Source organism: Marmota monax, unplaced genomic scaffold, assembly GCF_021218885.2.
Source record: "Marmota monax isolate L192 unplaced genomic scaffold, Marmota_monax_Labrador192_F-V1.1 WCK01_AAM20220418_F8-fsc00007, whole genome shotgun sequence".
NCBI lineage: Eukaryota > Metazoa > Chordata > Mammalia > Rodentia > Sciuridae > Marmota > Marmota monax.
The window spans coordinates 9,574,790-9,589,534 of NW_026692781.1; the positions used below are offsets into that span (position 1 = coordinate 9,574,790).

The 14,745-nt window shown below is 32.5% G+C and overlaps 1 protein-coding gene across 7 annotated transcripts in view; it reads right to left on the bottom strand.

Annotated features, from left to right (window-relative positions):
* The window catches only part of Atf2 (activating transcription factor 2), a 101,971-nt gene that overhangs the window by 26,140 nt on the left and 61,086 nt on the right, over positions 1 to 14,745 (bottom strand). For 6 of the 7 annotated variants that reach the window (XM_058580213.1, XM_058580214.1, XM_046447329.2 and 3 more), the window contains 5 exons: positions 13,492 to 13,610; positions 13,229 to 13,357; positions 7,888 to 8,066; positions 7,151 to 7,265; positions 4,740 to 4,829 (listed from right to left, as the gene is read on the bottom strand). In XM_058580213.1, the coding sequence (XP_058436196.1) occupies positions 4,740 to 4,829; positions 7,151 to 7,265; positions 7,888 to 8,066; positions 13,229 to 13,357; positions 13,492 to 13,610 (632 nt within the window). The remainder of the gene's footprint in view (positions 1 to 4,739; positions 4,830 to 7,150; positions 7,266 to 7,887; positions 8,067 to 13,228; positions 13,358 to 13,491; positions 13,611 to 14,745) is intronic. The other variant, XM_058580217.1, reaches the window with a different exon arrangement.

Sequence of the window (14,745 nt, forward strand, 5' to 3'; positions counted from 1 at the left end):
AGAATGCACATGAGTTTGATCCCTAGTACCACAAAAGAAAAATTTTAAAAAGATGTTTACATGTTTTCAAAGAGTTGAAAACTACCACCACTACACCAACAAAGCAAAATTCAACTGAAATAGTAAAAGAAATAGGTTTTACTGGTGGCTGCAGCCAGAATTATTTAACATGTTAAATGAATTCAGGGGTTGTGAGCTAAGAACTGAGAAACTAATGTGACTCCATTTTTAAAAAATAAATAAATAACAGCAGCTTCTACCTCAAGGCCTGTCCTAAGGAAGGGGACATAACCCTTGTCCTTGGAAAAACCCACAGAGCACTCCTAAGTACATACCCACCCTGCTGAGTTGTTTGTCTGTAAATAACAGGAGAGGTCTGTGACACCAGGTGTTCCTGACTCAGTTAGGCTAGGTGAGGACTCATAGCAACCCCCCTAGCAATCTCCAATCAGCATGAGACAGGGAAAATACCTGAAATGCCAAATGACCCCCAAGTAGTTTATGGTGGTTGATAACATGTTGGGAAACCATGTAGTTTAGCACGTACACCCCTCTTGGCCTAAACCAATCAGTTCAATCGAATCCCCCTCTTGTACTGACCAATCACCCCTACCCGACTTGTTCCCGCCAGTGAATGTGCTAATCAATGTTAAGAGTTGTTGTTTGACTTTCCCTCGGCATGGAATGATTTGCTGTGTGATGTTGTGACGCATAGAGTATCCCCCCCAAACCTATAAAATCTCACTGAACAAAGGACCGGGACTCACTCCCTGGGACCGCTGCTTCGAGAACGGTTGTGAGTCGAGCCTCGAGCTTGCAAAAAAGACTCTTGTGTGCTTGCATCAGATTTGGCTCCTGGAGATTTATTGGGGTCCCACAAATCTGGCATAACAGAACCATCCACTTGGAGAAAATGAATGTGGAGTTCTATCTTTGTTGCAGGAAAACATCTAGTCCTGTGATCAATAATTCGGTCATCAAGAAACCTCTGTGAACTGATATGAACCTAACTTCAACAGTCTTCAGATGGGTCGACAGAATTGTTTTTAATTTATCTCCTGAAGCTTACTAATAAATTCATGACACTGACATTTTAACTTTAAACTTGGAAATCAATTCAGTTCTAAAAGTGCTAAAATAATTTGCTACACTGAGTAACAGATTATCTTTGTATTTTAATTAAAAATGTTTAATTTGGAGATTGATTTAGACCTGTAAATTTTAGTTTTCAGTAGTAAGATAATCTTAACTAAGCTTCTAAATGCTATAGGTATATCTAAGAAAACCAAGCCTCATCAAATCTTCAAGTTTAAGAGTTATCAAACACTTAGGAAAGTTTGTTAACTGAGGTAATAACAAAGATAAATTTACAAATGTGGCTTAACATATTTCAGATGCATTATATTTAAAACCCTTTAGAAGCAATTATTACACACTTGTATTTGTAAATTGCTTTGAAAACTTAAGAAACTTAAGTTTTCAAACTTGTAACTTTGATAAATGTGAACATGTTTTTAAAAAGTAGTCCCCGAATAATCAGTTTGGGGCACAAAAGTCACTATCAATGGCATCCAAAAAACAAAACAAAAAACCAAAAATTCACTAAGATATAATTCTAATTGCAACCCCCCCTCCTAATATAAATATATATCTATGTGTGTGTGTGCATGCATACGTATACACACACACACACACACACACATATATGTACATGTTACACACCCACATACAGAACTAACAAAAATCTTGAATCCAATATATATATAAAGAATTCCTACAGTAAAAGAAAAGCCATTAAAAAATGGGCAAAAGACTTCACAAAGTTTGGTCAAAAAGGAAATGCAAACAACCAGAAACTGCTATACACTCCTAGAATGTCTATAATTAAAAACAGAAATCTAAAGGTCAGCAAGACTGTGGAGACAAAGGAAATTCCCATATACTTCTGGAGGCAATATAAACTCTTGGTAAAAGAAACAATTTCTTATACATTTACCCTGACTCAGCATTTCTATCTATTAGGTATTTTCCAAGAAAATAAAAATTATGTTCACAAAGAACTGTAGGAGAATGTGCATAGTAGTGGGAGCTTGGGGTGTAGGTCAGGGTAGAGAAGAGGGCTTGACTAGCACGCTGAAGCCCTGGGTTTGATCCAAACAAAATGAAACTAAATTAAAATAAAAACAAAAGGAATGCGAATAGTAGCTTTACTCAAAACAGCTAACCACTTGGAAACCAAGTGGCCATTAATAGGAGAATGGACAAAAAAATTGTGGTTTATTCACACAATGGAATACTATTCTGCAATAAAAAGAAGCAAACTGTGATACACTCAACAACATGAACAAATCTCAGAGACATTCACTGAGCTGGATATAAGAGAGTACATATTAATTTCATTTATATGAAATTTTAGGACTACAGTCACTATAGCAGCAGAACAGCTGGAAGGAGAACTAACAGGGAAGGGAAACAAAAAACTTTCTAGGTAGATGTCAATGTTCTATATCATAATGTGGTGTGGGTTCTGTGAACGCCTTTAATTATTAAAACTATAAAAGTATAATTGACTCAATCAGTGTATGTAAATTTTGAATTGAGACAGAAATAAAAACAGTTAAATGGGAAGTACAGATATAAGAATGATAGTGTCACGTTACTAAGTTGGGTGATGAATACATGGAAGTTTGTTATATTATCCTATTTTCTTTTTATATTTTGAAATTTTTCATAAGAAAAAATTTAAAAAGAAAGTAGAATAATTTCCATATTTTTTATTTAATACAAAATAGGGAAATCTTATTTATTATCCCAATTAAAATAGGCAATCATGAAAATATGGCTATTTTACATTACCAAAATTCTAATAAGAAATTAAATTGGATTATTTTGTGGGTTTTTTTTTTTGTGTGGGGGGCGGGGTCAGGGATTGAACTCAGGGTTACTTAACCACTGAGCCACATTCCCAGCCCTTTTTTATATTTTATTTAGAGACAGAGTCTCACAGAGTTGCTTAGTGATTTTCTAAATTGCTGAGACTGGCTTTGACCTTGTGATCCTCCTGTCTTAACCTCCCAAACTGCTGGGATTTCAGGCGTGCACCACTGCTCCCAGCCTAGTTTTGGGATTTTTAAGTGATGATTGTTTTTTATATATAAAATGATAAAAGTTATCGCTTTGGTTATTTTTTTCACACATAAATGTTCAAAACACTTTTACTCTTTTAATTTAGTTTCCTAATTACCTAAGAGAAAAAGTTATTTAGTTAGTCTTAGGTTTAATAGATGCTAGAACTATTGCCTACACTTGTAGCCAAAAGAACTTCTTTAAATTGGATGTTTTCCTTTTGAATAAATCTGTAGGAAAAAAAGTCCACTGAATGTGTAAGCCTATTTTTTGGTGCAGTCTACAACAACAGGATCTTTTTGACTTCCATGGAAGAGTTCTCACGGCATGGAATCTTAAATTGAATTTTTCATTAATATAGTATTTTAAACAGCAAGTATAAAAAATATCCCCAGTGAATTTCTTCTGGTATCAAGTTCATCTTAATATTTCCAAAGGCTCTGACCCAACATTCTATGATGTGAACAATTTTACCCGCTACGTTTTTGTTCTTTCACCACAAACAATAACCAGTCAATGTTTACATTTTTTCAACCAACTGTCGTTCGTTCAAATGATGTGTTAACTTTTAAACAAAGGTTATCATGTGCAAATATCAGATTGATTATTTGCACTAATAGAGAATAGTTGTAAAAACCTGTAAGTCTTGCAACATGTAATGTTTTTTATGTCTACGCAATTGTATCATTAATATAGTGCCTAGAACTGAAGCAAATAAAAGGATCTAATAACTACTTATTTATTGATTTTCTAAGAATACACTAATTAATTGATGTTAAGAAGAATTAGTCCTGCATTGTCTCAGACTGTAGAATGAAGAATTACACTGATTATAAAATAAAAAAAAATCTCATGTCTTTTAAAAGAAAGTTAAAAAGTTTATGGCAATTTGGGTTGAGTAACGCCAGAAATCAAGTCTTAATTCTATTTTAAAGACAATGAAAAGTGGACCTCAGAAAAGTTAAACTGGCTTGATTTAGGGTAGTGGATAGGAAAGTTAGGATTAAAATTAAAATATAGATCTTATCCCTTTAAGCAATACTAATTTCTCTTTCTTTCTGGTGCTTTCTAATTAGACATAATAGTGAAATTCATTATGCCTTACTTGCACATGCACATTACATAATTTGATTAATCTTATTCCCCAGTAAAAACAATACTAATTTCTTATGTCTGAAACACAATAGAAAAAGATATACTTTTATTTATCATGTACAATGTTTCCTAGCTTGTATACTATTTCAGAATTTTTTTTATACTGTTTAAAACCACTCATTCAGCCCTGCCTTCAGATGATTACACATAGTCTCAGCTGTAACACTCCTAGTCTCCACCAGGAGGAGAGTTTGTTTAAAAAAGTCAAAACCAGACAAATTACAAATGATAAGAACTAGAACTGTATTCCCAACTCACCCATTTATTTTAAAGTACCACTAACCAATTACTACGCTAATAGAAGCTTTCCTTTGCCAAAATTTATGGTTCTTCTACAATGTAATATAGTTCATGACTTTTTAAAATGGGACCTAAACTGTACCTTTGAAGCAGGTTTTAATGGAAAAAACTAATTCAAAGCTTAAAAAAATGTACAAAATAAACAAATTTTTGCTCACCATTTTTGCTTCTGACTGTTGTACTGGTTGAGGGGAGGAAGGGCCTGGAATTCCTGGAACACTAGGCACCATGGTGACTGGTCGAACAAGCTATGCAAAAAAGATATTGAAAAATATTTTCTATAGAATATTTTCAAAATGAGGTTTGTATTTTTATTTGTATAATGGCTATTACAATTTGAAACATTAAAATCACAAAATTATAAAACTTATCTCTAGCTGATTATATGTCTACACCAAATCCTGCTTTACATCCAGATATATCCCTCAAAAGTTGTCAGTTTCTCTGAGACATGTGCTTCCCTAATCTTCAATTTTCATGACTTCTTTAATGTTTCTTTTAAAAACTCATAGTATTGGAAGTGATTAATGCAAAATTTCTCACAAATCTGTCACTTTCATTTTGCATTTGAAAGAATGTCAAAACTAGTGACAATAGGCATAAAAAATAATTTCAACAATGAACTCTGCTTTTCTAAAATATATATTTGTATATGAAAATTTTCTAAAATATGATTTCTTTGATGTATCAATATATTGGATAATAACAAAGAAGATGATTACTTCTAACAACTTCTCAAATAATCTGGAACAGATTTTTACCACATTTTTTTTTTTAACTAGTACTACTCTTCTTTCATTTTTAAGTTGCTGTCATCACAGATACAATTAATAGGATAACCATATAATCTCAAATACAAGGCAAAAATGTTTTCCATCTCAAAAATATCCTCAGCAAAAAGGAAGAACTTATATTTGAGTATTTTACAAAAAGTCTTTCCAATAATAAATTTTGAACAAAAGTTTTGTTTTGAAGAAGTCTTATTATCTTAAAATTATCCCAGTCAATACTGATTTTGGATACTTAGATCACTTGGAAGAATTAAAGTATTAAGCATTTAAAAAAGTATAAACATAATATTAATCTCTTAATATTTCTGGGGGTACACTGTATTCAAAGTATCTGTTACTATAAGTAGGCTTTTAAAAATAATTTTAAAAAGAAATACAGTGTTAACATTACTAAAAGTCATCATTTAAAAACTAAACTTTTTTATTATATAAATGAGTATCTAAGGCTTTGGATAAGATTTCCAGGAAACTACAGATTCAAAAACTATTATATCATAAATAATTTAGGTGAAAATAAAAATGATGTGCTTGGAAAACTTTGTTAGATATTTAAAGCAGTGGTTCTCAGGATTAAAATGTGAAATGTTGACACATTTGGAAAGTTATGAATTAAACTGTTTATTAAACATGAGAGTAGGGCAGAGTGTAATGGCACATGTTTGTAATCCCATCAGATCAGGAGGCTGAGACAGAAGGACTACAAGTTCAAAGTCAGCCCCACTAATTTAGCCAGGGCCTAAGCAACTCAGCGAGACCCTGTCTCAAAAAATAAAAAGGAAGAATTGTGGATGTGGTTCAGTGGTTATGTACCTTTGGGTTCAGTCCCTGGTACCCCACCCACTGCCCACCCCCAGAAAGTGAGTAGGAAAAAAGCATTATTTCTAAGTTGCAGCATTTCACAATGTGTTTTTAAATTCTCACTAAACTATTAAATATCATATATAGTTATTTGACTATTTTGTCCATGTCTTCCAAAATTTATATATTGAACATGCCCTTCAAAAATAATCTCTTGGATCTTTTCATTACAAACTGGGAGACTACTACTTCAGCACATTTAGATTTTAACATGCTTGGGCCATCAAAGAAATTCTGTAAAACTAATTGGACCATAAAGGCTCACAGAACCTTTATGAGGTCTTTATAAGTAAATAGAAATGCCATAGAATTATTTGATAGCGTTCTAGTATTAGTATCTTTAAAATTAGAACTCTGGGGGCTGGGGATGTGGCTCAAGCGGTAGCACGCTCTCCTGGCATGCGTGCGGCCCGGGTTCGATCCTCAGCACCACATACAAAGATGTTGTGTCTGCCGAGAACTTAAATAAATACATATTTAAAAAAAAAAAAAAAAAAAAAAATTAGAACTCTGGGGCTGAGGATATAGCTTCATTGGTAGAATGCTTGCCTGGTATGCATGAGGCCCTGTGTTCAATCCACAGTTAAAACAAAACAAAAAAAAACCTGCAGAAATCAGAAATATCTGAATTCTACTAATCTAGGCAAATTGAAATGAACTGAACAAGGGGTGAAGTTCTTAGTATTAAAAAAAAAGCAGGAAATCAAGATTTGAATGGGAAGGAAAAACTCTTTTCTATCCAATTACATTTGCCTACAATCGTATATTTTATTACTACAAATATCAACAAGTAAATATTACATCACTAATAAGTATTTTGTTAAGTTTAGTTTCAGCTAATGAAGCAGTTCCAAATATATTTTCTAACTGCTTTACAAAAACCAGTTTGCTACAAGAATTAGTCTAACTTTACAACTTACTGGGACTGCAGCTGGAACATGCACATTAGAACTTGTAATTGATGCAGGAATAGCAACAGGCATGGTTTGTCCATTAGGGAGATGTAACAGAAGAGGAAATGGGCCTGGTACAGGGCTAAGAAAAACAAAACAAGGGAAATTTAAAAAGAGCCATGACAATCATCCCTTTAAAAAACAACAGTACTCTTATTCCTATTAATTTAAAAATCTTAAAAATTATTTAAAAATAAATTCTCTAATCACTGTAAAGCAAACTGCAAAATTTAATTAGTTTTAATTGTATCTTAAATGTACAATCTATTCAACAATGTTAAAAAATGGAAAAGATTATAGATTCATTTGGGACAATCTCTATTCCATAAAATAGGAAAAATTCTCATCAAAAAGCTCTTGGAAGCTACTTGTAAGAACCGAAAGAAATGTTATCTGATGATGTAGTAATTTTATGTTTTTCTTTTTTTTGAAATAGCATGAAAATAAGAGATCATCTTAAATTCACATCCTATGATGATTTGTTTTTAACTAAGATTTAGATATTTATTTTCTAATCTATAAATAGTATTTACAGTAAAAAAAAGAAATCAAGTTTTCTGAAATCAAAATATGCAGATCTCTCTCTCTCTCTCTCTCTCACACACACACACACACACACACACAAAACTAAGGTCACAATCTGAATAATTAAATGTCTTAAGAAAAATCTAATAATACAGTCAATGACTGGCCAAATCACTTACACAATTGGCCTGTTGGAGGATGGTGCCTGGGTGATTACAGTACTTGAGGTTGGTGAAGGTACTGCCTGCTGAATAATTACACTGGAGTCAGAACTTGTGAGCAGCACATTGGGAACCTGTAATGATGCTGGACGAACAATAGCTGATGTGGGTTGTGCTGTTTGTGCCAATGGTACTTCCTATTTAATAATGAGATAAAGAAAGGGTGTCAATTATAATGCAAATCAATTTGTGTACCCTATTAAACAGAATGAAACATATTTCTAAAAACATCCACAAGATAATATTTGAACACCCAAAAATCAAATTAATTTATAATAAAATTAATTGAAAGTACATTTTAGGGGATTGGGATGTAGTTCAGTGGTACAGTGTTTGTCTAGCATGCGTGAGGTCCTAGGTTCAAATTCCAGCATCACAAAACAAGCAAAATTTAGAGGCAGCTGTAAAGCACTATGCAGTCTCAATAATTTAATTTTTAACAACTTGTTTTTTTTCTCCCAGAATAACTGTGTTTCTATCAATCTATAAAAAATTAGGCTAGACAATTTGGCTATGATTTAATGAGAATTTCAGTAAAATATGCAAATACAATCCATTTTCAGGAATCACAGAACACAGAATCCAGAAGGAATTGCCTAATTATACTCCCTCATTATACTGTATGGACAGGAAACCAGTATGGGGAGATTACGTCATCATTAACCAAAATTCACTAAGAGAAATGCTCAAAAATATTTTAAAGCAACACAAATGTTTGCTAATAGGTAGCTACCCCTCTAATAGCCATAATTTCTCAATATCAAAAGGCCAATATTGCTATCTTGAATGTAAAATAAATAAATAATTACTGGAGTAAGACCTTTCTGTATTAAAAGGAAAAAATAATTTATGACTCAGCCAGGGCCTTAAAGGTACTCTTTTCCCCAGTTTCACAGATTAGCAAACAAAGAGATTAGGGTCTTACTCACAACTCCTTAACTAATTGGTATAAAAACTGGGTACAATATGTTCTTTAAATTGGTCTATACACTGTCACTTACTGTGGAATTCTTACTAAGGTACATAGAAGAAGGAGCTTCATTTACTCAAGAAGTTTGAGAACCTGTAACATGTTCTCAAAGACTGGAAAGAGAAATAATAAACTAAAACAAACAAAACAATTTAGATTGTAACAAGTGTGAAGTGTCACAGAATAATAAATGCAACATAATAAATACTGGAAGATCTAAGGGTTTACAAAGTAGAGTTGGATATTTTAGATAGAATAAGAGAAGGTAAGCTGTTTTGCAAAATGATATCTGAACTATACTGAAAGAGTAAGGAGGAAAGCATGCTAGGAAGAAGGAAGTAATATCACAAGGCAGGAAAAGCTTACAGTACTTGATGAACACAACAGAGGCAAGAGGTTGAGGATGAATGAGTAGACAAGTTCAGATCAGAGAAGGCTTATGCTAAGGAGTGTCAATTATCATAAATACAATGGCAAAGTATTGAAGGATTTTTCAGCAGTGGAGCTACTTGCTTGCTTTATCTATCTATCTATCTATCTATCTATCTATCTATCTATCTATCTATTGGTGCTGGGTATTGAACCCAGGGCATCCAGCATGCTGAAGCAAATGCTCTACCACTGAGCTATATTTACAGCCCCAAAGTATTTTTTTAAATGTTTTTTCATGTTGATGAACTTTTATTTTATTCATTTACTTATATGTGATGCTGAGGATTGAACCCAGTGCCTCACACATGCTAGGCAAGTGCTCTACCACTGAGTTACACCCCAGAACCAGCCCCAATGTATTGTTTTACAAATCCCAAAATACTATGGAAAATAGATTAGAGATGGATGCAGGAAGTTCAGTAAGAAGTTAGCTAAGCGTAGTGGTGGAAGCATGAACTTGTAGTTCAGCAGCTTGGGAGGTTGAGGCAGCAGGATCATGTGTTTGAGGCCAGCTGGGCAACACAGTGAGACCCCATCTCCTGTGAGAGAAATAAAGAGGTTTGGCGAAGTAGCTCAGTGGTACAGTGCATTCTAGAGGTTCTGGGTTTGATTCCCAGCACTACACAAAAAAGAACACAAATATTAATAATAAAAAATACTACAATGACTTGGCTTAAAGTGGTGACAATGAACACAGAAAGAAAAGGATAAGTAAGACTCAGGATATATTCTGGAAATATGTCTAATAAGAAAGGTTGTTGGTTTCAATGTGAAAAAGAAGGAGGAATTAGGGATGATCCCTAAATTGTTGGCTTGAGCAACTAGATAAGTGGAGAAAATTTACTGCAGAGGAAAATTGGCAAAAAGAATTAAGGGCTCTGATTTAGATATATTAAGATGCCTATCAGACATAAAAAAGGAAATATCAAGTGGAGATGAATATGAAAATCTCAAGAGACCTCAGTTGATAAATCAGAAATAATTTTTTATACCTTGACATAACTATGCCCTTACCCAAGAGGAGCTAACATTAAGGAATTCGGGAAGAGCAAATACCCTTAAAAGATGATAAAGCAGCCATGTAATAGTGAAGGGACTGGAATGCTCTGCAGGAAAAATGATTTATCTTAAGGATTTAACAACATGTCTAATAATGTGATAACGTGGAAGCCACCTTATGTCCTAAAAGAATAGGATAATTAAATAATCAAGATAATTATAAAACAAAGTACAACCATTAAAAATTGTGATTTTGAGAAATCCCTAATGACAAAGGAAAATGTTCATTAGTGCTACATATATAAAGTACAATGTAAGGCCAAGTGCAGGAACACATGCTGGTAATCCCAGTTACATGGGAGGCTGAGATAATGAGACCACAAGTTCAAGGCCTGGTCTCAAAATAAAAAATTAAAAAGGGTTGGGGATTTAGCTCAGTGGCAGTGCCCTGGGTTCAATCCGCAGTACTGGGCAAGAGAAAAAAAAAAAAAAAAAGCAAGCTACCCTTCTATGCAACTATACACTTACATATTTGTATGTATAAATGTATGTATAAATAAAGGGAAAAAAGCCTCAAAATATTAGTAATTATTATTCCAATTATGGGCTAAGAGGTGATTTTAGTTGCCTTCTTTGCTATTCTTTAAGTTCTTATGGTGAGAATGTACTTTTATCATCAAAAAAAGAAAATTTAAATAAAACAAAAAACAACCCTAAACTTTTATTCTAGGATAAAAAGTTACTTTTTCTGAAGTAATATGCTGCATAATGACATTATGTCAACAATAGGCTGCATAATATAGAACTGAAAAAATGTATTACCCAGGAAACACATAGCTGAAAAAAAGATAAAAGGAAATTACAAGAAAAAGAACCCCCCAAAAAATTCACAGGGAAGGGTTTAAAAGAAGTGTTTGCAAATCTAAACAAGTTGCTTTAGAATTTTGAAAACGAGGACACCAACACCAAAAAGGTTTTCATTAATTTCTTTAATTGGGAAGAATATTCATGGTATAATGAAAACTACCCGAGCAAACCACCCTGGACATATTTCTGAAAAGAGTGACATATCCTCAGGAAGAGCTTAAGGCAGATCCTTCAAAAATGATTCCAGAAGGAGGCATTGCTATCATAGGTAACATGGCTCCATGTGTGAGTTACTGTCCCAAAGACCTTACAGAAGGACAAAATGTGGAAGTGGAAGACAGTGACATTGATGATTCTGATCCTACAAAGGCCTCAGCTAATGTGTGTATTGGTGTATTAGATCTTAAAAAAAAAGTTAACAAGAAAAACAATTTTTTAAATAGAAAAAATATTATAGAATAAGGATATAAAAAGAATATTTTGGTACAGCTAATGCAGTGGGTTTGTTTTCAACTGTTCTTACAAAAAAGTTGAAAAGTTGAAAAAATAACAAGTTTATAAAGTAAAAAAGTTAACCAGTAAGTTAAAGTACTATTACAGGAAGAATTTCAAAAATAAATTTAATATAACCTAAGTATACAGTGTTTATAAAGTCTACAGTAGTGTATAGTAATATTCTAAGCCTTCATTCACTCACCACTCACTGACTCACACAGAGCAATTTCCAGTTCTATAAACTCCATTCACAATAAGTGCTTTACACAACTGTCCCCTCTTTTTTAAAAGATTTATTTTTTATTTTTTAAATAGGTTTTATTTTTTTTAGATATACATGACAGTATAGTATATTCTGACATATTATATATACATGGAGTATAACTTATTCTTTTTTTTTTTTTGGTACCACGGACTGAATTCAGGAACACTCAACAACTGAACCACATCCTTGGCCCTATTTTGTATTTTTATTTAGAGACAGGGTCTCACTGAGTTGCTGAGCACCTCGCTTTTGCTGAGGCTAGCTTTGAACTTGCAATCCTCCTGCCTCAGCCTCCTGAGCTGCTAGGATTACAGGCGTGTGCCACCACGCCCAGCAACAACTGTCCCATTTTTTTTATTTTTTTTTTATCTTTTATAGTTTATTTTCAACTGTACCTTTTCTATGTTTAGACACACATATACTTACCATTGGGTTACAACTGCCTACACAGTATTCAGTATAGTAACATACTGTAAAGATTTATAGCTTAGAGGCAATAGGTTGTACCATATAGCCCAAGTGTGTTAATATGCTATACTATCTAGTTTTATGTAAGTACACTCTAATGCCTGCACAATGATGAAATTGCCAATTGATGCACTTCTCAGAATGAATCTCTGTCATTAAATGATATATGACTATATTTCCTATTTATATTTCCATCAATGTTATGGCTTTAGAATAACGTATCTAAAAATGACCACTGCCTCTTGCTACCCAATAAATATATGTTCATTTCATGTGCTTATAAATGAAAAAAGTGATCAATGTCACTCAACACATAACGGCCCAGATGGCCTTAGGTTAACAGGGGATTCAAGATAGTATCATCACCATCTTAGTTACTAATACCAAAGATCCACTGCTGAGAAGTAACCAGTTACTTTTTAAAAACTTAAATAACCATTGTTCAAATAAATTTTAGTTGTAAAAACTTTTAAATTAAGTTGTTATTATATCAAACTAGCTAAAAATAAAATGGCAAAACTCAGAAAAATGCAGTTAAATTTATAAATTTACACGTTTTAAAATTATGCATTTCTGTAAAATGATTGCTGCTCTATCCCATAATTTTTCAATGTAATAAAGATAATTATCTGTAAAGGTAGAATCTTTTTCCCCTGAAATGTTGAATATTCACAAATATAAGGTGACAATGAATTTTATATAGTTTAATACATTGACATTTTGTAGAGATTAAATAATTAAACTTTACTGGGAGCACCAATTTTTTCCACTTAACTTGTATTTCTACTACATATATTCCTAACCTTTTCATCACTGGTAGTAGACTCTGGATGAGGTAAAGGACTATCCTGGTGAGTTGTTTCCACAACAGATGGTTCCTCAATTTTGCTTCTTATGATGGGTGTTGCAAGAGGGGACAAATCTAGAGGCATCTAATACAAACAACAAAGAAAATGTTATAAGTTCAAAAACTACATCAGTATGTCTAAATTAAGAAGCAGGAAATTTATACGATCATTACTTTTCCAATCAGAAGTATTCTTTAAGTTCACAGTTAACAACATACTTTTTTAATGTCATCTTCTGAAGCCTTCTTGAATTCATTCTCAAATGGACTTGCCAACTCATTAAACAAACCCACTTCTTCACAGTTTTTCAAGAATCTTGTTGGTGTTGGGGTCTGATCTGAAATAAATGTCAAGAAGTAATCATGCAAATTTAAATATCATGTTAAGACTTTCTAAAATATAGCTAGTAAATTAACAAATTAGCAGGACTGGTTCAATCAGTTGTTAATGCTCTCTTTGAAATCTCTTCCTTTAAAACAAACAAAATTTGGTTAAGTTTTTGTTGAACTTAAAAATATTTTCTCCAACTTCATGAACCATAAAAATATGAAAGAAATCCTTTTGATTCCATAGTCCACTCCTCTCTTAGTGGAGTGGCAAAAACATACTCTACTCTAGAGATAAACTATTATCCTAGTGATTAGAATTTTTAAAATTTACATTAAAATTATAATTGTTTAAATACATGCAATTTGGGAAAAAGTAGAGTAAGAGCATCTATATTTGCTTTAACTTGACCCTTCTCCAGTTGTTTATAATTTAGTCTTAAAAACATTAAAATATAATCTTTAATATTTAATAGGTGGATCAAAATACTACAAGAAAGAAAAAGAAAGTTAAAATGAGAGCCCTAAAAACAAAAGACAGCCCTCTTCACTACTGTCAACTGAAGTTCATTTTCTATTTTAATGCATTTTATAAAACTGGTATGAGGAGTATGTTAGAGTCAAGTATCAAAAAAAAGTTCTAGCTTAATTTTTACAACTAACAATTACTTTCTTACAAATTGAAATATTTCCATTGTACTTCAGTAAGTACTCATGTTAGGTACATGAACATGTTTATGCATTGCTTATAGAATAAATACCAGTTAAGGCCCATGGTGAATGAAAAATAGCAAATTTATAAAATTTACCCATTTAATCTTATTATTTTCAAGGCTCTTTATTCATATTAATTAGAATTGGTAGTGTATTTAAATTTCATTCACATTTTATATACTTTAGAGCATCGATTTTATAGGTTATACCAGGAATCTAGTCTAAACTAAGTAAATGTTTAGACTACCAAGGTCAACTCCTGGTTTAAGAGAAAAGCCAAAAATATTTTTTGTGAAAGTAAAATTCTTGTACTTGTTAACTATTGTTTTCCCAAAGTGGGCATTACTATTTTATCTTTATCACCCAGGTGTACCCAGAGTAATATTACATATAAATATATTTTAACACTAAAATGACCTACTTGTCACACAC